The 25,895-nt window shown below is 35.4% G+C and overlaps 1 protein-coding gene across 3 annotated transcripts in view; it reads left to right on the forward strand.

The window, feature by feature from the left end:
- The window catches only part of LITAF (lipopolysaccharide induced TNF factor), a 45,100-nt gene that overhangs the window by 12,292 nt on the left and 6,913 nt on the right, over positions 1-25,895 (forward strand). Inside the window, exons 1-2 of one of the 3 annotated variants that reach the window (XM_031944579.1) lie at positions 24,159-24,351; positions 24,480-24,689. In XM_031944579.1, the coding sequence (XP_031800439.1) occupies positions 24,297-24,351; positions 24,480-24,689 (265 nt within the window). In that variant the 5' untranslated portion in view covers positions 24,159-24,296. Of the gene's footprint in view, positions 1-24,158; positions 24,352-24,479; positions 24,690-25,895 lie in introns of those variants that run through there. The other 2 variants (XM_031944569.1, XM_003761693.4) reach the window with 2 other exon arrangements.

The following is a 25,895-nucleotide window of genomic DNA, read 5'->3' on the forward strand; positions in this document are numbered from 1 at the left end:
TTTGAATGTTAGAAATGAAACATCAACAGAATATACATGGACCTTGACTAACTTCTAACTAATTTCTTTGTTTTTACTCAACACAAAAATTCAAAAGGAAGGGAAGGGGGAAGGTAGGTATAAATATCTTACAACATATTACTTACAATGATGGGAAAGGAGGTAAGCTGGGTTACAGAATGAGAAAAAGAAATAGACAACTTAGATATTAAGGTAGTATATCTCAAGTGTTTGGGGCAGGAAAACACTTGGGAAAAGGCCTCTATCTAGCTGGAGAGATATTTTGTGGAGGATTTATGGAAAGGCAAGGACAAGAATTATCTAGTATGAGAAAGGCACAGATACTCTGACCTCTGCACTGAAGAAATGAAATAATCCCTTTTGGAGTGGGAGCTCAAGGAGGAAATTAGCTTAAATAAGCACCCACTACATGCTGATCACTGTGTTGTAATCTTATAAATATTATCTCAGTTGAGCCTCACAACTTACCCTGTGAGGGAGGTGTTATTATTACCATTCCAATTTTACAGTTGAGGAAACTGAGGCTGCCAGTGATTTAAGCTATTTGCTCAAAATCACATAGCTAGTATCTGTCTGAGGCCATCTTAGAATTTGGGATTTCCTGACTTCAGGGTTGCATCTATCTGCCTGAAGAAAGCTGAAGTTGCTTTTATAGGATCAATCTCATACAGTTACAAAGTAGATAGTCAAGTTTAATGTGGATAAAAATCATCATCTATAGACAGAAAAAATTCATGTTGACAATTTAAAATTTTGTCAAAAAGATTGAACTGACACATATTGTTAATATAAGTAGATGGTACAGTGCTATTAATTTGATTCTGTTAAAAGCTATTATTTCATATAGAAATAGTCATTTGTGGTCATGTGGTTTGTTGAGAAATTGCCTGCTCTGGTTTTTTCAAGATATCTTTAGATAGTCAATGGAAGTATTTTTCCATTACACAAATTGTTGTAGGTTATAGTTATTATATATTCAAATCTAACATTCAGATTGTTGTAACTTGATCTCTGTTCTGTGAGAAGTATCAGACTTAGAAAGGATTTTTAGTTTGGACTTTGGATTTTCTGAAATATTCCACGATGCATTTTGGCATTATTTTTAAAGTTATAATTGAAGAGGCGATAAATAGAATCTTTAAGAGATGGAAGTCAGATAAATTATTCTAGCCATTTCTTCTCTATCTAGATGGATACTTTAGGCGATTCTCCTTTAATTCTAACTTCCTTTCTCAGGATAGTCGTTTAGGAAAACACGTAACAGATCCAGAATTGGAATGTACTTCATAGGTCATCTGTACTCACATCCCACCCCTCACCCCCCTTTTGACTTTATAAATGTGGAAACAGGAATACAGAGAGGTTAAGTGATTTGCCTAACGTCACACAAGGAGCTGGGGGCAGGGGTTTAAACAAAGGTCCTTTGATTCGCTATCCAGTAAGTCCTCTTTCCCCAACGTGACACTGGTATCACACAGAAGTCAAATTCCATTACAATGAGCCACCATTACAAAATGTCTGTATGACTAAAATTTCTAGGCAGTGCTTCCTCTGTTTCAGAAAGAAGTCAATATTACAAAATCTCATTTCAGCCAGAGCATGTGAATAATCTTTGAGTTCCTTGAATAGGATCTGACTTTTCATACATGCAATATTACTGGATTTATATCCTAAAGAGATCATTAAAAAGGGAAAAGGACCCACATGTATAAAAATGTTTGTAGCAACCCTTTTTTTAATAGAGCTAAGGAACTGGAAATTGAGTGAATGCCTGTCACTTGGGGAATGGCTAAATAAGTTATGGTATATGAATGTAATGGAATATTATTATTTTATAAGAAATGATGAGCAGGCTAATTAAAACCCTGAAAATGACTTACATGAACTGATGCTAAATGAAGTGAGCAGAACCAAGGGAACATTGTACACAGCAACAAGATTATGTGATGATCAGCTTGACTCTTTTCAACTATGAAGTGATTCAAATCAATTGCAATAGACTTGTGATGCAAAGAGCCATCTGCATCCAGAGAGAGAACCATAGAGACTGAATGTGGATCAAAGCATAGTATTTTTCACCTTATTTTGTTGTTAGTTATTTTTTCTCCTTTTGATCTGATTTTTTTGCACAGCATGATGAATATGAAAGTATGTTTAGAAGAATTGCACATGTTGGGGCAGCTAAAAAGCCCCCCAGTGACTAATAGAATGCTTTCCCTAAAGTCAGGAGGACCTGAGTTCAAATCCAGCCTCAGACACTTAATATTTCTTAGCTGTGTGACCCTGGGCAAGTCACTTAACCCTCATTGCCTGAGCAAAGAAGAGCACATGTTTAACCTATATCAGATTATTTCTTGTTTAGGGGAGGAAGAAGAAGGTGAGGAAAGGAGAAAAATTTGGAACACAAGATTTTGCAAGGGTGAATGTTGAAAACAATCTATGTATTTGGAAAAATTTTTAAAATACATGCGTATTGAAGAAATCTGATAAGCTGGGAAATAAAGCCTCATAAACACACTTTCAAGCATTAGATCTAAGTAATAGATTTTTGGAGAAGGGAGCTTTAGCTCATTTAGTCATGTTGGTTTTCTAGACTTCATTCTTTTCTAGGGTTTTAACGAATTTTCTGTTACAATGATTCCATTTCCTTAAGGAATTAAAGTGTATCTTACAGAGCTTTAGAACTGGAAGTGACCCAGGAGATCATTTAGTTCAATCACTTAATTAAAAAATAAATTTTAAATGTCTTACTGAGTTTTTTTTTTTTTTTTTTTTTTGGTTGCTCTCACTTCTCATTGAATTCTCATAACAAGGAAGTGGTAGCTAAGTACCTATAGTTGGCCTTGTCTGACCACATGTACCTCTTTTTATCTCTCTGTGAATAGGAGTGAGGAGGAGAGAGAGAGCCTTCAGTTCTTTGAAGTCAAAATTGGCCACTGATTTGCTAGAGTTCTGATGTATTTCATATTGGGTCTCAACTTTCTTATCTATAAAATTTTGGCCCAGAAGACCCCTAAGGTCCCTTCCAGCTTTAAATTTGTGATCTGTGATACAATCTTTTGAGCATTATTTTGTGTCAAAGAACAGAAAAGAAGTTCCTGCCATGGAGGAAACAATAAAAATTATTTGGAGAAAGAAAATGTCCTGTTGAGATGCTTATAAAATAATATAATATATAACCAAGTGCCTGATTTACTTAATGAAAACTTGAAGTAGTAAGGAAATTAAATTGGACAAATCAGAGATTAAGTAAACAATAGCATTTAATACAATTTAGGACTAACAGCTTTGATCCCTTTATATATATGTATGTATATATGTATATCCCACAATGGATGCCAGCCTTTTACATTTTTTTAAATTAAAAGAAATCATTTGATGATTTTTCTTTGTTCAGTTTTGTCTGGCTTTTCGGGACTCCTTTTGAGGTTTTCTTGGCAAAGATATTGGAACATTTTCTTCTTCAACTCATTTTACAGGTGAAGAACTGAGTCAAAGAGACACAGATATGAATTGAGGAAGGGGAGTTTTCTTAGTTTTACGCTCTATCTACTTTGCCATATAGCTGCCCAACCCTACCTTCCCCTTGTGATAAAGCAAGCAAAAGCATGTAACCCAGGAATCATGATAGTTGTAGCGTTCCATTTCCTCTTCTAGTTGTCTCTATAAGGAAGGTGGTATGTTTCTTTAATTGTTTTTTTTTTTATTTTTTTTTTAGTATCTTGAGTGTTTTAAAAATTTTGATCTTCATCTCCACTTTCTCTCGCAGAGATGTGATTTTGGTAATAACTGCAATAATTGATGATGCAGTAATATTATCTTATTTATCTTAGCTATTTGCTTCTGAACCTATGGAGAACATAATGAACAAGGAAATAATTTATTTGATCTCCAAACCCATTGTAAGTAGGAAAAGGAAAAGTGGGACTACATTTACAGTTAAAAGAATGAGAGGACTGTGAAGGAGAACCACAGAAAAACTAGACAAAGTAAATGTGATTTTTAAAAAAGAAAGAAAAATCAGATATAATTTCAAAAAATTACAATAGGAGACTTTCATATGAAAGTCCATATATATGTACAACTAGCATACTAAGAGATGTTAACAATGAAGACTGATACCAAAAAGAGGTTTAATTTTTTTAAAATTTTGTTTAGAAAGTCAGGGAAGTATTTAAAGAGACTAGTCAATCAACAAACATTGTTATTGCTTTCTATCAGGCATTGTGCTAAGTGCTGGGGATACAGTTATAAAAATGAGACAGTCTTTGCCCAATATGAGGATACAACATGTTTATAGATAAGTAATTGCAAGGCCTATGCCAGATAAATACACTTAGATAGCATTAATATCTGGGAGAATTTGAAAAGTTTCTTGAAGGAGTAACCAAACTATTGAGTTTTGAAGGGAAACTAAGATGTTCTCAGAGGTATAGATGAGGTGGGAAAGCATTCCAGACATAGGAGAGGATTGTTTGTGAAAAGGCAAAAAGAGGGGAAAATAGAATGTCATGTACAGCCCTAGCACCTAGGGCTAATTTCAACTGGAGAAGTAGGGTCGATGAGATGAATCATATATAATCAACCTGAAGAGAGATTGGAGCCAGATTGTGAAGGGTTTTAAATGCCAAACATAGGAGTTTGTGTTTTATCCTAGATACAGTGAGCCATCAGCAGTTTTTGAGCAGGAGAGTATTTTGGTTTCGTAGGTGCTTTTATAATATCAATTTGATATAGAAGATGAATTAGAGCCTGCTAGATAGGACAAGGAGACCAAATTGAAAACTTTTGTGGGAATCACACCTGGAATAGAGTTATTGTGGTGTAAGTCAACATATGTTAGAGATGTTTAGATAGGTATCATGGATTGATGGATAGTGATTAAAAGTGAAGAATCAAAAATGGATTCCAGGTTATCAACCTGGTTTTGCAAGTAAGTCGTGAGTATTTTAATGCCTTCCCTTTGTTGATTATTTCTAATTTATCTTGTATATAGCTAATTTGTACCTAGTTGTTTGCCTGTTGTTTTTCCCCTAAGATTGAGCTTCTAGAAAGCAAATGTTTTTGGTCTTTGTATCTTCAAGTATGTAGCATAGTGCATGACACATAATAATAAGTACTTAATATGTTTTTATTGACAGATTATTCTACTTTGGTAATTGTGAGAATGATAGTACTCTCTAAAGAAATAGGAATGTTGGGTGGGAAATCGGTTTAGAGAGAGGAAGATGAGCTATGTTGTGGATATGTTGAGTTTGAGATGTCTATGGAACATCAGGTGGAGATGTCCAGCAGGCAGAGATATGGAGAGTGGACTAGACTTTGGTCTTTTTAGATAACTTCTTTTTCCCTCATCAGAATTATTTCCTTTTATGTCTTTAGAATTTAATTCTTGAGAGCTTATTTCTCCTGAACTAACTCTGTAGTTAGTGTTTGGGATTTACTTTATCCTTCTGCACCCTTTAAAAATCAGTTTTTCTTAATCCTAGAGTGCTGCCAAACTATTCCTAGCTTTCTTCTTTTCTAGAAAAAAAAATTCTCCCTTATTTTCAGTTCTGAATTCTCTTCCTTCTCCTTCCCTCTTCTTCACCCACTAAGAAGTCATGAAAAATAAAACCCATTACAGTTGTGTATAGTCATACAAAATAATTTTCTTTGTTGGTCATGTTCTTAAAATAAGAAAAAAAAAAGAAGATAATATGCTTAAATGTTCATTCTTCTGGTTACAGATCACTTTTCTGGGGTGGAGCCTTTTCTTCACTTCACAGAATAATAGGTATAGACTTTTAAGGACCCTGTTGAAGGTTATTTATTCTATTCCCTCATTTAATTGATGTTTAAAGGTTTTAAGTAACTTGTCAAAGGTCATATTAATAGTGTCAGAGTTGGTATTTGAGGTCAGTTTCTTCATCTTGTTTCTTTAACCCTGACTGATGGAATGAGCAGTCTCTCCTTCCCTACCCTTTCCTAAGTTTCTCTTAAGTTTTACTCTTGCTGGGGGTAGCTAGATGGCATAATGTACCAGCCCTGAAGTCAGGAGGACCTGAGTTCAAATCTGGTCTTAGACACTTAACAATTCCTAGCTGTGTGACCCTGGGCAAGTCACTTAACCCCAATTTCCTCAGCAAAAAAAAGTTTTATTCTTGCAACTGATGCAGAGTGGAATAACCCTTCATTAGTTCTTCCATTTTTTGAAAGAGGAAGTGGTTATTATGGCAAGTCAACAAATGTTTAGGGTCTGCTTTGGGTAGGCAGAGCCCTCTATTGTATATTTGGCCAACCAAAATCTTACATAACCTTATTGTAGGAAATACTGTAGACAAATGATCGTTCCAAAGGTAAAGATAAGTGTTGTCCAAAAAAAATTTGGCCAGGGGCAAGAGTGGACCTTTGATTTTTGTCATAAGCCTCCAGTGAGCAAACTCCTTCTACCAATATAGACTAATAAATCTTATTTAATTTACAAATTCAAAGATTTGCCTTGGACTGTCAGAGAATGTCCGATAATAAGTATTTTTAGCATTTACTGGCACTCTGCAATAGGTCTGTGGTTGAGAGTCAACATGGCAGGACTTGAACCCAAATTTTCCTGACTCCCAGGCTGGCCCACTGTCTATTTGTTGTTCCAGGCTAAGTCTTGAAAGAGTTGTTAGTACCTTCCAAACCACTGTGTATTTATTTTTTTCTTTGTCCTGATTTTTCTTTAGGGAAGTAAAGTTTGGTTTTTTGTTTTACTTAATGGACCTTAAAAGGAGGAGGGTAAACATTCAGTTCTGTAAATTTTAGTTATCTAGAACAATCATTCCAGGAGTTTCTAGATTTGCCAACTTTTCTGTTTTTGTTTCCATATAAATCTTGAGCCAGCTGGGAAGATGCTTTTGGACTCAACTAACCTTGATAAGTGTTTACATTGACTTAGAACTGTTGGGGTGGTTTTCTCATGTGGGTGGTATCTTCCTGGTACTCTGGAGTCTTAAGATTTACACCTTAGTTTCAGAGGCTGCTGGCGTTCTTGGCAAGAGCCATTAACAGTTTTACTGATATTTATTAAGGTGTTCTTGGCTCCTCGTTATTTAAATGGAAGACTTGAGCAGAGTCCCAAATGTATGAATGACTTTTTCCATTTAATCAAGTCCAGTTTCCCTTTTTGTCTCTATAATATGATTCTACTCAAGCTAGCCCATCTCATTTGTCCCAATTCCCCAACACCTACTGTTTGTTTTTTGTAAAGTGAGTCTGTTTTCTTGTTTATTGTCATATTTTATACTCTTCTTTTTTTTCTTTCTTGCCTTTGTCTTTAATTATTTAATATCAAGGCCAGAGTACTGGCCCTGAAGTCAGGGAGACCTGGGTTCATATGTGGTCCCAGATATTTACTAGCTATGTAGCTCTGAACAAATCACTTAACTTCTACCTGCTTCGATGTTCTCATCTATAAAATGGGGTGACAATAGTATCCATATACCAAGGTTGATGAGAGAATCAAATGAAATATTTGTAAAGCATTTTGTAAACCTTGAAGCATCATGTAAGTGCTAGTTGCTAATATCATCATTTATTATAACAGAAAAGAAACAAATTTGAAGTTTTAATTTTTACTGTTATATTTTATTTCTATATCCTCATCATTTCAGAATGTAGCCTTCCTTCTATCTCTGCTAGGAAACCCATCCCACATAACAAAGAATATAAATGAGGGGGAGGGGGAATTCAGTTTAGTAAAATTAACTAAGGCATAGGTATAGTAAATCTATGATTCTATGGTCAGTAGGTCCCGATAGTATAAACAGTATTCTATATCTAAAGACCCTTATCAGTGTTCATTTTAGCCGATTGGTTTCCCTTGAAAGTTATACTCTGGTACTATAAAAATAAATCATTCCTCCAAGGTCCTCAGAACATAATAAAGATTTCTCACCTCAGTGGTCTGCTTGTTACCTATTTGGGGTTGAGAGTCTTTTGAATTTTTCTCAGAAACTGTGGTCATGTCCTTTATATACTGACCAAACTCTTTGCATATCCTGCCTTCCTCATGTTTTTGCTTATAATTTCACCAAATGATATGTTTAAAAATATGGTGGTGGGAGGGAATCATGGTGTTTGCTTCTGGGGTAGTGGAGAGGATGAAATACTTATGAAAATTTATCAGTATTTTGATGCTGCAAGTAAAAATTTCTTAAATGTAAATGACTTTTTTTTTCTTTTTTACAAGACAAACCCAATGTTTCATCTTTACTGCCTTGAGTTGTCAAGGCTTAATAATTACTGTCTTGTATAAGTCAATCAAATAAGCATTGATTAAGTGCCTACTATAAGGCCATCCATTGGCATAAGCACAAAGACAAAAAAGAAGTAATCCTTATCCTGGAGATGTTTACATTGTAATAGGGTAGATAACATGTATATATAACTATATACATAGAGTCCATACAAATATCAATAAGAGTAATTTAGGCAGGGAAAACCTGGAAGCTGGAGGAATTAGGGAAAGCTTCAAATAAAAGGTGACTTGAGCTGAGTTTTGAAAGGAACAAGGGATTCAAAGATATGGACGAGGTAAGTAGGGACTATATTCCATGTAAGGCAAAATGATGGTAGAAACAGGAGCTGAGTTCAAAGCCTCATACTCCCCACTTAGTATCAATAGCATCTTGATCAAGTCATTTAACTTCTGTGGAACTCAGTAGCCTCATCTATAAAACAAGGGGTTTTGTCTCATAAATGTATTGCATACAAGAGGACAAATGATATCCTAGATCAATCATGTAGTTTCAGGGAAGCAATTTTGTTTTTATTTTTTGAAAGAACAAAGTTGACTTTTATTTCCCTCCCCTCCCAGATACTGAGGTAGGAATAGGTAGAGAATGCCATTAAAATAAATCGAGGAATGGATAAAATAGATTAAACAGGGACTACCCAGAATTTTCTGCAAAAACCCAGAAATGAACAGTTCTTGAGGTTCTGGGAGACTAATTTGTTTCTTTTTTTCTCTTCATTTTTTGAACGCCTCTGCATTTCTTGGCTTCTTTTTAAATTTATTTCCTCCTAATCATAGTCTAGACTTTTTATCTCTATTTGGGATATCCTAAAATGAACTATTTAGAGACATCATTCTTGCCATGGAATCTTGTAGAAAATGAATCAAGCCAGTTCTGGGGGTGGAGAAACCTGGGCCTCTTGACATTCTGGAGCTAATTTAATGGGATGTTCTGCCTTTGAACACAAAAGTCCTTGTAGTTGAAATGTTGCCACAAACTAACCAAGACACTGTAGGAGAGTACAATGGCTGATCGTTTGCAAAACACTTTTCCTTATCAATCAGCAAACATTTTATTTATTAAGGTCTTACTATGGGCCAATCACTGTGCATATAAAATAAAAAAATAATAAATAAACTGGCCCTCCTTCCATAAGCCTATATTCTGCCAAGTGTTGCAACAGTTACATATGTAAGAAAATACAAACTGCATACAAAGTAATTCTGGGGGATAAGAGGAAACATTAGAAAGGAAGATAGAAAAGTGCCTATTATGTGGTAGACATTGTGCTAAGCATTTTATAAACTACTGATTGATTCTCCCAACAACTGTGCAAGATTGGTGCTTCTTGTAATCCCCATTTTACTATTAAGAAAACTGAGGTAGAAGCAGTTAAGGAACTTAACCCAGGGCCAAACATTTAGTGTAAGATGCTAGATTTAATATACATGTGTATATAGATACATTCTACAGATAGACCTATATTGTGTAATGTTCTTAGTTTGGTTTTCTGGAGGTTTCAGGGGCAGCCTTCTTTCCGGTCAGTAATCACCACAAGAACAGCCAGGTGTTAAAGTCCAAATCCTTTATTGTCTCCTTCAAAATCTTGTCTCCTTGTTGGGGCTTCAGCTAGCTTTCTTAGAGGCCTTGGTTTCAGAAGGACATTCCTGCCACTAAGGTGGTGTGGGATGGGATGAATGAATCTGAGGTGCTTCAGCCTCCCGTCTGTTTGTCTTCCCTAGCTCTGAAATCTGGCTGGGGCTCCCAGCTTATATGCTCTACACCGAGTATAAACCAATCATTAGTTCGCTAGGAAACCATTATTTGTTGTAAGATTAAATCAATCATACTGAATTTAGAGAAATATTAATCACCATGCTAAACTAGATAAACCATTGTCTCATCAATTCTACTGAATTAACATCTTATAAGAACCCTTGCTTCAGAGTTCTGGCCCATAACAATATCATATATGTCTCCATTTATACAAATACACACACACACACACACACACACACACACACAACCGAGGAACCCAGAGGAACCCAGTTGATAACTTACCAGACCTGGAGCTAGGAAGAGTTTAAATCTGGCCTCAGATACTTACTAGCTATGTGATCCTAGGCAAGTCACTTAACCCATTTTGCCTCAGTTCCTCATCTGTAAAATGAGCTGGAGAAGGAAATGGCAAACCAGTCCAGTATCTTTGTCAAGAAAATCCCAAATGGGATTACAAAGAGTAGGACATAGATAAAAGCAACTGAACAGCAACAAAAATAGGGCTCACATATATGTGCATGCGCACATATACCCACAATGTATTTAGTTTCTCATTTAAAAAATACTTCCAGTAAAAACTTGCCCCATCCCCATGTTAGGTTTTAAGTTATATTAGCTCTCTTTTTTACTTCCTCTGATTACAGTATTTTGACAGTTATCATGGCATCTTGGGCCCATTTGATTGTTTCATTGATGATACAATCATTGTTATTTTGAATGCATCTAGAACCAGAACAGAGGACATTTCCTGTTAATTTGAGGAATTGCCTCTTTTTGTGACAGACCCAAGGGAAGATCTAGTTTATGAACATTAAAACTTATAAAAACAAGTTAATTAGGGAGTAAATATTTATATTTCCAAAGGACTTTTTGTTGTCGTTGTTCTGAAGCAATTGGGGTTAAGTGACTTGCCCACAGTTACACAGCCAGGAAGTATTGTCTGAGATCAGAACTCAAGTCCTCCTGACTTCAGGGCTGGTGCTCTATCCACTGCCCCACCTAGCTGCCCCTAAGGACTTTTTTCTTCACAAAGAGATTTGCCACAGTATCCTCTCCTAAGTGTATTTAAAATAACTATTCTATTTGTCAAGACTCATAGGCCAAGAGGACTGATTGGGCTGCCACCTTCCATTAAGGGTGGGCCCAATAGGTTCGGTCCTGGAGAGTCTGACCTTTAAAGAAGGGAAGTCCAGTTATATTCTTGCTTCTTTTGTCCAAATCTGGGAATCTTGGGGGGGGGGGCGGAGAATCTCATAGCTTAGGTTTGAGTGTGTCTAAGATCTTTCCAAAGGAGATTTACAGGGTGGTCCCATCTAGGAAGCTAATCAGTGTACAAAGTAGAACAGATTGTTATTTCTTCCCCCACAAAAGAAATGTTTAAAAAATACAGGACTTATAAGCATACATTGGCAAATACTTAAAATGGGAATTGTAACCCATCACAGAGGACTTAACAGAAGATATAAACAGATAAAGAAAACACTTGAGAAATTTAAAGGACTCATAACAGCAGTTCATGATCTCTTCAGATTTGTGTTTTCTGCATAACTCATAAATCCTAATATCCTGAACAGGGATGGGGGTGGGGGGGGAAGAAGAGGAAGTCTACTGATTCACCCTATTTGCATACTTACAGCAATTCTCTTTAAACATAACTTTTATAAGTATTTTTCTTTTGTGATATATTGTTAAAAATCACTCTTTGTGAAGACTCACAGTTGAAGAGGACTAACTAGGTGGCTCCCTTCCTCTAAAGGACAAAGCCCAACAGGTTCAATCCTGGGCTGTCTGACCCCTAAAAAGGGAAGGAATCAATTAGTTTCTACTGTAATTACACTCTGTCTCCTTCTGCCTCCTATTTTTCCTTTATCCTGAACTTGGAACTTAAGGTTATAGCTTTAGAACAAGGAGAGAACTTTAGAGACCATCTAGTCTTAACTTTTCCTCATTTTACAGATGAGGAACTAATTTCCAGAGACCATGAGGGTCTTCCCTCCCCCCCTCAGTCACAAAAATAAGTAAGTAGAAGAGCCTGTAGGTTTTAGAATGAGTCAGACCATTGATATTTTTAAGGTTTCTGTGTTTTCCCATTGAGGTGGAGTGTTTAGAAGGCATTAGAGATTACTAATTAGATGGCTTTTTTCCAGGTTTGCTAGTTTTTCTCTTTTAGCCAAGAAATCCAAAAGCTGAGTTGAGCTTGGGTTTCTGACATTTTGGAAATGCCAACTAAATTCTTCAGTCACTTTTTTATTGAGTGTTGGCAGGAGAATGTGTTAATAGTCATCTACAAGCATTAAAATTTCTTTTTCCAGAAGAGTACTGGGGTAAAGGAATAAGCATTTTTAAGTGCCTACAATGTGCCAGCACATGCTGGCACAAATATTATCTCATTTATTTAGTGCCTACTATGTGCCACCTACTATGCTAGCACAAATATTATCTTATTTCATCACAACAATCCTGGGAGGTAGGTGCTACAATTAATCTCCATGTTAGTTGAGGAAAGGGAGATTGAATGATTTAGCCAGAATCACACATTTAGTAATGAGTCTGAGGCTCCCTTTGAGCTCTGGTCTTTCTGTCTCTATCCATTGCACCACCAGCTTCCTCATGACCTATTAGTCACTCAGTGTCAGCTTCTCTTTGCTTCTCTCTTTTTATCTACCATATTTTGACCATCTGAATTTTGGCATGGGCCACCTTCTTGATCTGTAAGAGCTTGATTTCTAGTTTCTTAGAGAAGGGTGAGTCACCCAGAATTACCTAGCCTTCAATGACAAAGTTATTTGGAATAGAGATTGAACACATCTACCTTTCTTCAGTAGAAAGGTAAAAGATGGCTTTAAGTGAGGCTCTCTGAACATTTTTTTGAGGGTAAGGAAGAGAAACCTGTGAAATAGTTTAAAGGAGTTTATATTGAACATTTTTTGTTCCTCTTTCATTCTGAGGGCAAGGCAAAAAAAGGTGTTGTTTCCAACTCGCTGCTAGAGTTACCCATCTGCTTTGGATGTGCATTGAGAAATCAACAGTTTCTTTCTTGTTTAGGGAAAACAGAGAGAGTCTAGAGTGAGGAAGGTGGGGAAAAAAGCACCTGGAGTGAGGTTGGGAAAGTGAGTATGAACTAGGTCTCCTTAGCTTCTCCTCCAATCAGTATGAAATCATTGAAAGAGGATGTTTAAAGTTCTGACTGTCCTGGAAGGGAAAAAATGGTTTCTCACGGAGAAGATAATTCTGACTGTAATGATGTTTTAAAGAGATTTTAATTTTTAATAAAATAATTCACTAAAAACTTAATGTTGCACGCTTACCCAACTAACTGTGTATGTTAGAAAGATTGCTAGATTTGGTATTAGAAGACTACAATTCAAATCCCAACTTTACCATTTACTATTTAAAGGTATTTCTCTATGGGGCCCCTAATTTCCTTATTGGTTTTGTTTTGTTTTTTTTGCTGACGCAATTGGGGTTAAGTAATTTACTCAGGGTCACACAACTAGTAAGTATTAAATGTCTAACATTTGAACTCAGGTCCTCTTGACTTCAGGGCTGGTGCTCTATCCATTGAGCCACCTAGCTGCCCCAATTTCCTTACTTGTAAGATGAGAGGTTTAAATTCCAAGTCTTTGAGGTTTTAATTCATTTCTAAATATATAAACCTATTTAAATTTGCTTAATAGATATTTATATTTAAATTAATTGCAGGAAATAAAATACCTTAACAAATTTTCAGTTAGGCCCTGGAAGGGGTAATTAAAATTCTTTATTCATTTATTCTCTCTCTCTTTTTTTTTTTTTTAATGTCAGGAGTTCTTGTTTTAATTCTTGGGAGGATGGAGGGGGTTTTCAGGCAGCTGGGGTTAAGTGACTTGCCCAAAGTCACACAGCTAATACTTACTAAGGATCTGAGGTCACATTTGAACTCAGGTCCTCCTTACTTCAATAGGCCTATGTTTCATCCACTTGCCAACTAAACTGCTCCAGGAGTTCTTAACCTAATTTGTGACCTTACTATATATAATCCCTCCTTTTCAAAACCAATGGTTCTTCCTATGTACCACATAGCTATCAAATACTAATATCTATAATTACAATGTAAAAACAACACATTACCATTTGTAATTCTCCTCCATTTTGAGTCCTCAGACTTAAAAAGAAAGATTTTTTTTAAAACTGAAGTTTTCTTTTAATTAAAGCTTTTTATTTTCAAAACATATGCATAGATAATTCTTCAACATTAACCCTTGCAAAAACCTTGTGTTCTGATCCCCCCCTCCTTTCTTCTACTCCCTCCCCTAGATGGCAAGTAGGTCAATATATGTTAAACATGGTAGAACTATATATTAAATCCAATGGGTTCCTGAATGGAATCAAATCAACAAGTATATATACTGGCACTTTGCTAAGCTGTGGGGGTATAAAGAAAGGCTGAAACAGCCCCTGATTTTCTAGAATCTCATAGTCTTAAGACTATTTACAAACAATTTTTTATAGATAGGATATATATACAAGGTAAATTGGAAATAATTTCAGAGAGAAGCATTAATATTATAGAGGACTGAGAAAGGAATTCTATCTGCTATCTTTTTGCCTTCTTCTGGGAATATTCTAATTTGTCACTGTGATGTGACATCTCAAATATAATAATAACTTCCATTTGCAGAGTGCTTTAAAATTTGTAAAGTATAGGGTGTTTCCAAAGACCTATTTTAGTTTTTAAGTTATGTTATTAAAATCGTAGGGCTTAAACTGCACCAAGTCTTTGGCAATACTCTCTACTTTTTTTCAAAATAGTCTTTGAGGATAGATAATATCTCATTATCTCAGTTTTACTAATCAGGAAACTGGAACTGAGCTGATACTTATATAAGTTCTTCTGAATTTAAGTCTGGTATACTGTATTTCAATATTGCCTCGTGCCTCGGATGTGGTCCCGCAAGGCAGAAAGTACAGTTAGACTACTTGAGATATTAGTGAGATAATAGTGATGGTGTGATTCCTTTTCTGTGCATAAATAAGTCAGCAATTGGTTCTTATATTTATATATACCTTTTAAAAAATATAAACATAGTAAACATTCTTCCATTGTAAGCTTTGTCATGCCTTCATAGTGTAAAGCCTCACCACAAAAATATATATATATATATTACATTTGAATAATAAACACTAATCAGAGGACATATTTGATCTGTGTTTGTGGCATGTGAGAAGAACCAATAATCTTGAAAAGAGGGACTAGATACCATATATGTAGGAATTAAGCTAAGAACTCCATTGGAGTGTAACTGAACTTAGAAATAATGTCCCCTTTCTTCACCTTCTCTTCCCCCCCCCCCGGTCATAATCTGTTAAATGAGGAGCATAGCCATCAGAAAGCACACACACTTGACTCCTTAGCAAAGGAGTAAAGTCATCTTTCTACCATATATTATTAATCTAGGATTATATATAATATTAATTACTAATTTATAATATAATAAATACTACTGATTTATAAATTTGTTTTTACTAGGCGTCTTCAATTTATAGTAGCAAGCAAATTACAATCAGTTCATTGTGGCCATGATGGGGGATGGACAGCTGTAGAAGTTAATGCAATGAAAAGTAATGATAGAATATTTTGAATTTCCAACTCTTTCTTTTGACAAATGTGTCTACTCAGATTTGAGTGTAGAAAGTATGTCTTTAAAGAGACAAAGAATCATTTAAATAAAGAATGGTTAATTGGGGACAATGAAAGGACTAGCTGCTAGGTTCTGTATTCCTCTCTTTTATTTGCTCCTAAGGGCATCACCATATTATAGCATAGTACATTGATTAGTTTGTAATGATTAACCAAAAGTCAGGAAAGAGCTAAATTATGTTTAATACATAAAGGAAGAATAAATTGTATTTCAAAAAGATTAAATGGGCTAGCTTCCAGTTATTGGGTGAAATAGCCATTCAGAACACCTCATTCACCAGTAGTACTGAATGAAAGAAGTATTACTAATATTATTGTAATTATATCTGTAGTATGTACATATTGCTTGTCATAAGAATTGAAATTTAGGGAAGTTATCACTGGTTTAAATGTTGAGACTTTGGAATCCTCAATTTATAGCTAAAAGTGATCTTTAAAAATCATTTGGTCAATTATGTTACAAAGTGGAAACTGAGGCCCAGAGAAATGAGAGAATTTGCTCAAAGTCACATAGCTAATTAGTAAAATGAATTGGATTTAGAAATAAGGTTCTGTGACTGCCTTCCTGCCTAAGTCAGTATGAAGTTTAGTAAAACCCTTAGCAAGTGCTAGTATTTTCCTGTGAAACATGATGAAGTGGTATTTATCATGAATTTCTCTTACTTGCTGTTGCTAAGGATAAGATTTAAAAATAAAAATGATTTAAAATTGCCCAAAGATTCCTTAGCTGGTTTTTGGAATATATAGGAAGTAGCTAATCAAATAATACCAGCAAGATGACGAAAACAAAACTTCCTGCTTTTAGCATACTTTGGCAGAATGGTGAAAAGAGGGTGGGAAATTGACCAAAAGTTTTTACTTAAAATGGACAATTCATTCTTGATGCCATTCTGGGCAGTCTAACTTAATAACAAAATCAAACAACTTAAGAATGAAACATCTCCCTGACATTCAAAGTTTCTTGTTTCTATGGGGAATGAAACCCTGCTATCTTTGGTTTGTGACCTAATTGTTCTGTTCCTTCTTTAGAAATGTCTTTATTTATTTACATATAATTGGGAGGAAAATAAAATATTATAATAAAAAAGTCTTTCATTTAAAGTCATTTCCATCTTACCAAAAGGCCAAAAGTTTAAACTTGACTCTTCCATTGCTATTTCTGTTCAACTTAGAAAACCTTAAGTAGATTTTAGCTATATAAAAGTATTAAATTTGGGTTATTGCTGAAATTCTTGTGGTAGGTTATATTGACGAGTGGTAGAATCTGTGTTTTGCATGAAGTTTTAGGTAGTGGCTCTAGATCACAAACAGCTTTGGATGTTATTATTACTAAACTTGGTTTTAGGTGGGATGAGAAAGGAGTCTGGTTTCCTGGACAAAGATTGGTTTGTTTAGGCCAGAATAAAGACCTTTAGTGCAAGTAGAAACAACTTTTCCTGGTTAGAGGCAAAGAGAAAATTTGTAGATTCCTTATGAAAACAAAATTTCAGTTACATGTGACCATTCTGAACTTTTGCTTTCTCATGGCAAAAACACAAATTCTGAATTGTTAACCTTTAAAAGTCTTCAGAAACCATATCTTAAAATTCTGACAGATGTAGGTCCTAATTCTTTGGTCAGTAAAATATGATGGGTATTCTTAGTTTATATAGCAAGAAGTAAAGATTTTGAAAATTGAGCTCCAGACCTTTCCTCCCACCAGTTCTTCGTGGTCCATTTAGCTACGTGCATAAAGACAACATTAAGTCATTGCCATTTAGAGAGCTGCAAAGATAAAAAAGTGATAGTTTCAAAACTTTTGGGACACAGGATTTATTTTCACCCCACCAAGTGTCTGCTTGTATTAAAATGAGCAATACATCTAAAAATCTTATTTTTATTGTTAATTGATAATGATTTCCAAATATATTATTTGCTAATAAAACACACACAGTCACGTGCTGTGTAACAAGATTAAAAAAGAGATAGAAAGCAAAAATTAATTAATGCCTCAACACTATATGCAACATTCCTCACCCACTGCCCTTCAGCTTTGTACAAGAATGGTTTCTATAACAAAAGCACTATATCCAAAACTTGGATATAGTGTTCAGTATAAGCTATTGATTCCTCTCCCCAACCCTATTTATTATAGGATAATAGATTTATATCTGAAAGGGACTTTAGTGATCCTTCTATCCTTATTTTGCAGATGAGGAAGCTAAGGCCCAGAGAAGTAAATGACTTTCTCTCACAGTTACTATCTAAGGTGGTTTTCCAACTTGCTTCTTCCTTACTCTCTCTATTACACTGTTGTTTTCATTATCTATATTGTTTTCCTTCTGCTACACTGGATTATTTTATATAAGGCTTCCTATACTTCTTAATTCTTTATTTAAATAGTTTCTAATGGCACAGTAGAATTCTTCTACATTCATATGTTACAACTTCTTTATACATTCACCATTGCTAAAGGTGGTGTATTTGTTAAAAAAAAAAAAAATCTGGTCTGTCCCTTCAACGTGTGCTTGCCCAATTTTATAATTTTATACATTAAATGTTAGTAGTAAATCTCTTTAGCAAATCTCTCTGACTCACAGTTTGATTTTTTTTTTTAAATGGAGGGTGGGGAAGCATTGAGTCCTAAAAGTTCAGCAAAGATATAAATTACTTCAAAGAATCACACTGACGACATTGTTCTTTGTTGAAGATATCTTATATGCACCACAAAGGAAGCCATAGAAGCAAATATTTGGGAATTATTAGTGCCATCTGTAACTAGACTTTAGCTAACTTTGCAATGGATTCTTTGAGCTTCCCATTTAAGGACCATGGATTGTGTGACTAACCTAACTGGCTCATTTTCTTTTTGCATTTTTCCCCCATCTAATCTAATCTATGTTCCACTTACATGATGTAGGAAGTTGATAATGATTCAGTGGTAACAAGGGTTTCTTATACCATGGTCACATGATATATTACCCTTTGCCTCATCCACGAGCAAGTAGGTACAAGAAGGTAGTAGCGGTTATATTGGAAAATGAGAGAAAAGGCAGAATTAAAATAACAATGTCAATATAAAGTAGAATAGGGCCCCTTGACCATGAAATCTCTCTCTTATATATTTTTTATTGACTTCCACTTGAGGCAGGTACTGAATATTTCTTCTAACCAGGTATGCCCTGCCCAATTTTTTTAAGCACACAAAGGATGGTACTGTCTACTAATCAAACTACTTTATGGTTCAGCTAACAAAGTCTTGGACTGGAACACACCCTGTTTACAAATTGTAATTCTAGCCACCTGGTTTGTGTGAAACTCCTCCTTCTTCAAAAAAGGAATGTGTGTGCTAAATGCATTTGTATTTCCTTTTAAAAACTGAGAAAGTTTTATAAGTTGCTTTTTAAAAAGAAATTAAACTCTTTTCATTTTGTTTATTAAAGATGTTGAAGTATTGTAAATGGGAAGTTCAATGGAGCTAAAAGTTTCTAAATATTTTAAAGAAAGTTTAAATATTGGATTATCACTGAAGCAAAGAAAAAGATATTTATGTTAAGCTTTGCTTGGTATTTCCTCTTGGCTTTTTGTGTTAGATGTTGGTTAATTTGGGTCATTTTCTTCATCTGTTTTTCTCATATACATTGAATAAAATGCATGACAAATGTCAACAGATCTTGAGGGGAGACATCATGTATTAATTAAGCACCTAGAATATATAGTAGTATTCTTTGTTTTAAATAGCCTTTTATTTTCAAAATATATGCAAAGATAGCTTTCAAGATTCACCCTTGAAAAACTTTGTGTTCCAAATTTTTTCCTTTCTTTTCCCCACCCCCTTCCCCAGACAGAAAGTAATCCAATGTATGTTAAACATGTGCAATTCTACTACATATATTTCCACAATTATGATGCTGTACAAGTAAAACCAGATCAAAAAGGGGGAAAAACAAGAAAGAAAACAAATAGCAAGCAAACAACAACAAAACATGATGAAAATACTATGTTCTGATCTTCATTCAGTCCCCATGGATGCAAATGGCTCTCTCCATCACAAGACTATTGGAATTGGCCTAAATCACCTCATTGTTAAAAAGAGCCCAGGTCCAACACAGTTTATCATCAAATCTTTTGTTGCTGTGTACAGTATTCTCTGGTTCTGCTCCCTTCATTTAGCATCAGTTCATGTAACTCTCTCTTCTTCAGGCCTTTCTGAAATCATCCTGCTGGTCATTTCTTATAGAACAATAATATTCCATAACATTCATATGGTATGGTATTCATATGGTATATGCCATATGATTCATTATTCAACCATTCTTTTTCTGATGGGCATCCACTCATTTCCAGTTTCTTTGCCACTACAAAAAGAGCTGCTACAAACACTTTTGCATATGTGGGTCCTTTCCCCTTTTTTTATGATCTCTTTTGAGATACAAACCCAGTAAAGACACTGCTGGATCAAAGGATATGCGCAATTTAACAGCTCTTTGGTGGGCATAGTTCCAAATACAATGTTATTCTAAAAGGGAAAAAAACACAAAAATGAATTTTTCCTTGTCTTCGGGATGATATGAATACTTGCAAGTCTATGCAAGGTAAAATCTAATGTTATTTGGGAGGAAGGCAGTAATAGCTGTAGAGATGAGGAGAAAGGCTTCTTGTGAGTGCTATCAGAACTAAGTCATGATGGAAAGAAAAAGCAGAGGTGAGAGAGAGGTAATGTTTTCCAGGTATGAATAGACTGTGTAAAGATTATAGAGTTGTGGTTGTCATATGTGAGGAACAGTAAGAAGACTTGTTTGAGCCATATAGAGTAAATGAAAAGGAATACTATATTCTAATCCTAGAAAAATAGGCCAACAGGAACTGACTTGTAAAGCACTTCAAATGCCAGTGTGTGTGTGTATATGTGTATATATGTATACATACACACACATACACACACAATCACAATCACAATCAGTCCTTGGGGCTTGCTTTCATAAGTTCTTTGAAAGAAAGAACTTTTTTTTTTTTTGTCTAGAACATTGAGTGACATAGGGTAGGTAAATAAATACTTCCTAATTAAGATGTAGTGGATAGAGAGCAGGCCTCTAAGTTCCAAAGACTTAGTTTCAAGTCCTGCTTCCAGTGCTCTAGGATCTTTCTCTCCCAGACTGACTTTTTTTTTTTTTTTTAATACACATTTCTTTATGAATCATGTTGGTAGAGAAAAAAATAGAACAAAGGGAAAAATCATGGCAGAGAAAAAAAAAAACAGAAAAAAGCAGTGAACATTAGCATGTATAGATTTACATTCAGTCTCTTTAGTTCTTTTTCTGGATGCAGATGGCATTTTCTGCTCAATATCTATTGGGATTGCTTTGAATCATTGAACCACTGAAAAGAACCAAGTCTTTCATAGTTGATCATTGCACATTCTTGCTGTTACTGTGTACAAGGTATTCCTGGTTCTGCTTGTTTTTCTAAGTATCAGGCCTTTCTAAAGTCATCTTGTTCATAATTTTTTATAAAACAATAATATTCCATTACCTTCATGTACCACAATTTGTTCAGCCATTCCTCTATTAATGGGCATCTACTCATTTTTCCAATTCTTTGCTACCACAAAAAGAGCTGCTACAAACATTTTTGCACATGTGGGTCCTTTTTCCTCCTTCATGATTTCCTTGGGATTCAGACTCAATAATGGTACTGCTGGGTTTGCACAGTTTTATAGCCCTTTGGGCATAGTTCCAAATTGCTTTCCAGAGTGGTTGGGTCATTTCACAACTCCACCAACAATGCATTAGTGTCTCAGTTTTCCCACACCCCCTCCAAGATTTATCATTATCTTTTCTTGTCAGATTGACTCTTCTGTGAAGGCAAACAATACCATTTTTTGCTTCCATTCTTTAATTTAGCCTCTAATTACTGAATGACTTTGCCTCAGACAAACTGAGACCTGAGGAAAAACCTTAGCTTAAGAACATCAAGATTTCCTACTGCATCCAGGGCCATTGACAGTGGTCTCCCATCAGTGGTCTGATGGGAGAATGAGACTGGTGACTTTGCACAGCTGTATCTCATTTACATCTAATTCATTTGTCAATCAAGACACCACCCTTCTGATATCTTTGATTCTCTTTGAGAATGAAGGATGAACAACAACAATAACAGTGCTTTGGGAACTCTTTAAACCTGTGAATTGTGGGGAAGTGCCAACTTGCATTAGTAGAGAGAGATTCCTCTTCTAGGAATTCCCTGTATCACTGAAATCACAGGTCCAATCCTTTTTCCTAATCCCACTTTTTTGAGCAGGAGAGTGACGTGGTAAGATCTTTCATTTAGGAAAATCATTTAGTAGCAGTGTGGAGTATAGGGTAAGATTTAAGAAAAAGGAGACCTATTAGGAATCTGTTGCAGCAATCCAATCAAGAAGTGAGGAGAGCCTGAACCAAGATAGCTATTGTATGAATAGAGAGAAAAGGATACAAAAAGTATTGTGGAGGTGGGATGCAGAAGATTTGGTGACTCCTGGTGAAGTAGATTATATTTAGTGGGATAGATATTTAAGGGAGTGGACAGTGAAGAGTTAAGGATGACTTCAAGATTGCAAACTTCATTTAGGAAAGAATAGGGAATGTCTTTGATAGAAGACAGCCAGAAGAGGAAGATGAATTTGTAGAGAAGAAAGAATGTGTTGTGCATGTAATGATTCTCAGATGCCTCTAGGACATAAAACTAGAAATGTTTGATTTTTGTTGTGGGTGTCCAATAAGCCATTGGTGATGAAGGAGTTGATCCTGAGAGATATGTCTGCTCAGATGATAATTGAACAGATGAAGTCTTTACACTGAGAGCGTAAAGTGAGAAAAGAAGAGACCCCAGTACAGAGGGGGAAGGGAATCTAGGGAAAGTCCTAGAAAGAGACTGAGAAGAGTTGTCAGATAGGAAAACACATAGAAGGAGCAATGTCACCAGAAAACTCAATAAGGATAAAATATTCCTGTGTAGGTTTAACCACAGAGCATCTTAATCTTTTTTGCCTCACAGATCTCTTCTCAGAACAGTGATTTTACTGAGTGGATGCCCATTAGCTGGGAAATGGCTGAATAAGTTATGGTATAAGAATGTAATGGAATATTACTGTTCTGTAAGAAATACTAGCAGGTTCATTTCAGAAAAGCCTGGAAGGACTTACATGAACTGACGCTGAGTGAAGTAAGCAGAACCAAAAGAACAATGTACAGAGCAACAAGATTATGTAATGATCAAATATGATGAACGTGGCTCTTTTCAAGTGAGATGATTCAGGGCAATTCTAATTAATTTGTGATAGAAAAAGCCATTCACATCCAGAGAAAGGACTGTGCAGACTGAATGTAGATCACAACATAGTGTTTTCACCTTTGTTGTTGATGATGTTTGTTTACTTATTTTTTTCTTTTTCACTTTCCCCCCTCTTGATCTGACTTTTCTTATGCAACATGATAAATGTGGAAATATTTTAGAAGAATTGCAACCCAGATTGGATTCCTTGCTGTCTTAGGGGAATGGGGAGAAGAAGAGAGAGGGAGAAAAATTTGGAACATAAGGTTTTACAAAGGTAGAAGTTTAAAACTATCTTTGCATATATTTGGAAAAATAAAAAGTTGCTATTTAAAAAAGAAAGAATAGCGATTTTAAATGCCTCAAATGAAATATGAAATAGCTAACATTTATATAGTACTTACTATGTACTAGGCACTGTACTAAGAACTTTACAATTATTATCTCATTTCATCCTTATAACAACATTGGGAGGTATGTGCTATTATTATCATCCACATTTTACATTTGAATAAACTGAGGAAAACGGGGTTTAAGTGACTTGCTCAGGGTCACACAGTGAGTAAGTGCCTGAGAGCAGATTTGAACTCAGATCTTCCTGATGATAGGCCTGATGATGGACTAACTATGCTATCTACCTAGCTGAATTATATCGAAATATACTTATAAAAATATTTTTAAATTGTGTTATGGTAATAAATGTTTCTTTAATAACACATTAAATAGCAAGACTCTAAATATAGGCATGTTAAAATTAAATCTTATTTTTAAAAGATAGCGTTAGCTTGAATCAGCACATTAAACTGGGGTAGTCTTTGGCAAGTTAACATGAATTTCAAATTATATATACAATCTGTTTTCTGTTGTGATATGAAAGTATCTAATTTCTTTTGATGGCAAAGTCAGAGGTAATAGTGATACTACTGCTGATTGTTGCCCATATTCATAATGAAGGAAATGCTAAATTCAGTTAGGGAATAGTGAAAATCATGGTGTATTTTTTTTTCATCCATTACCTTAAATCTTTGACTTATCAAAGGTTAAGGACTGTTTCTTTTAAGAGAGACAGACAGAGAGAGGAAGAGAAGGGGGGAGGGGAAGAGAGAGAGAGAGAGAGATTCTTTTCTGTGATGTAATAAACATGTGAAAACTGAAAAAAAGAATCTGGCAATTAAGAAACAATTTGTATTAGTTTGAACTCAGAAGCCAGACTATGAGGAAGAGAGTAAGAATGAAGAGAAAGAAATTGAGGCAACAATTGTAGGTAAATGATATGGTGGTGGTGGAAGAAGAGGAGGAAGATCAGGATCAAAATCTTTCAAGGTAGGGAAGTGTCAAAATAAAGTCAAAGTCCTCGAATTTGTCACACTAACCTAATTAATGCTTAAAACAGAGTCTTAGACCTAAATATATGTCAAATAAAAGAATAATTTTTTCTAATTTTATTTTAGGTAAAATGTCCATGCCAGGACCACATCAAGTTGTTCCAGGAGCATCAAGTGGTCCGTCTGCACCTCCTTCCTATGAAGAGACAATGGCTACCCACCATTTTCCTATTCCCCATGGTCCTACACCAGGAGTAGTACCAGGAGCAGACGGGAAGGTTATGACTCCTCCTGCATACTACTCGCAGCCTATGCCAGTTCCTAATCCTAATGCAAGTAAGTGATTGACTTAACCATTTCTTTTTTTTTAATAATCCTTTCCATTTTACCCTTAACTACAAAATTTCTTTCTTCAAGCTTTTTTGTTGTTGCTTAGTCATTTTCAGTAGTGTTCCACTTTTCGTGTCCCATTTGGGGTTTTCTTGGCAAAGACACTGGAATGGTTGGTCATTTCTCTCTCGAGCCCATTTTACAGATGAGGAAACTAGAGCAAACAGGGTTAAGTGACTTGTCCAGACCTATAATTTATTAATCAACTGATCTATCAATCAATCAATTTACTAAGCACTTTGCTATGTGTCATAAGGCATCTGGGTGGTGCAGTGGATAGAGCCTTATCTCCTAAAATCAAACTTGACCCCTGACACCAGTTCACTGCACGACTGGACAAGTCACTTCACCTGTTGACCTCAGTTTGCTCATCTGTAAAATGAGCTGGATCAGAAAATGACAGATCCTACTGAATAGCCACAGCAAAATGTGCCCAGACACTTATAAAAGTAAGACTGCCATCAAGGAGCTTATTGTATTCCACTGGAAAATATTATAATATATTCACTGATGAGTAAATAGAAGATATATAGAAAATAAACATGCAGGTTTTGGGGGGAAGATAATCTGTCCTGTAATGTTAGAAACAACTGTTTTCTTTCAAGAATCGTATCTCTTTGGTTATGTCCACGAATAATTTGTTTGACATTATGAGTTGTTACTGGGACTTGGACATTCATTTTTGGGGTCCTGTGAACTCTGTATTTATATACTACTAAAGTATATGAAGTTGGACAGATTGAGTTTTTCTCTTTGTACTATAAATTGGTCTGATTTTACAGCCCATTACAGGGGCTTTACCTGTCATTGGAGTGCCATCTTTGGGGTGGGAAGGACAGTTGGAAGGGCCTCCGTGAATTATGGTTATAATGTGGCCATGGAGCCTGAAACAGAAGCAGGGTTGGGAGCATTTGTGGCCTGGAAGCTGGAGCCCTGGAGACTAGCATGCATTGTTGTACACTTGGAGGAGAAATTTTACTGTATCCCCTCTCCTCATTTGCTTCTACACTTGCCATCTTATCCTGAGAGATGCCATCTTATCTGGGCTGTCTTGGATGTGTAATTAATTAAAAATTAGGGCCAATTCAGTAACAGTTCTTAACTATATTATTTTTAATTTTCCTTGCCTTGTAATGTCTGTTATCTCTTAAG

Source organism: Sarcophilus harrisii, chromosome 1 (assembly GCF_902635505.1).
Source record: "Sarcophilus harrisii chromosome 1, mSarHar1.11, whole genome shotgun sequence".
In the NCBI taxonomy this organism is placed as follows: domain Eukaryota; kingdom Metazoa; phylum Chordata; class Mammalia; order Dasyuromorphia; family Dasyuridae; genus Sarcophilus; species Sarcophilus harrisii.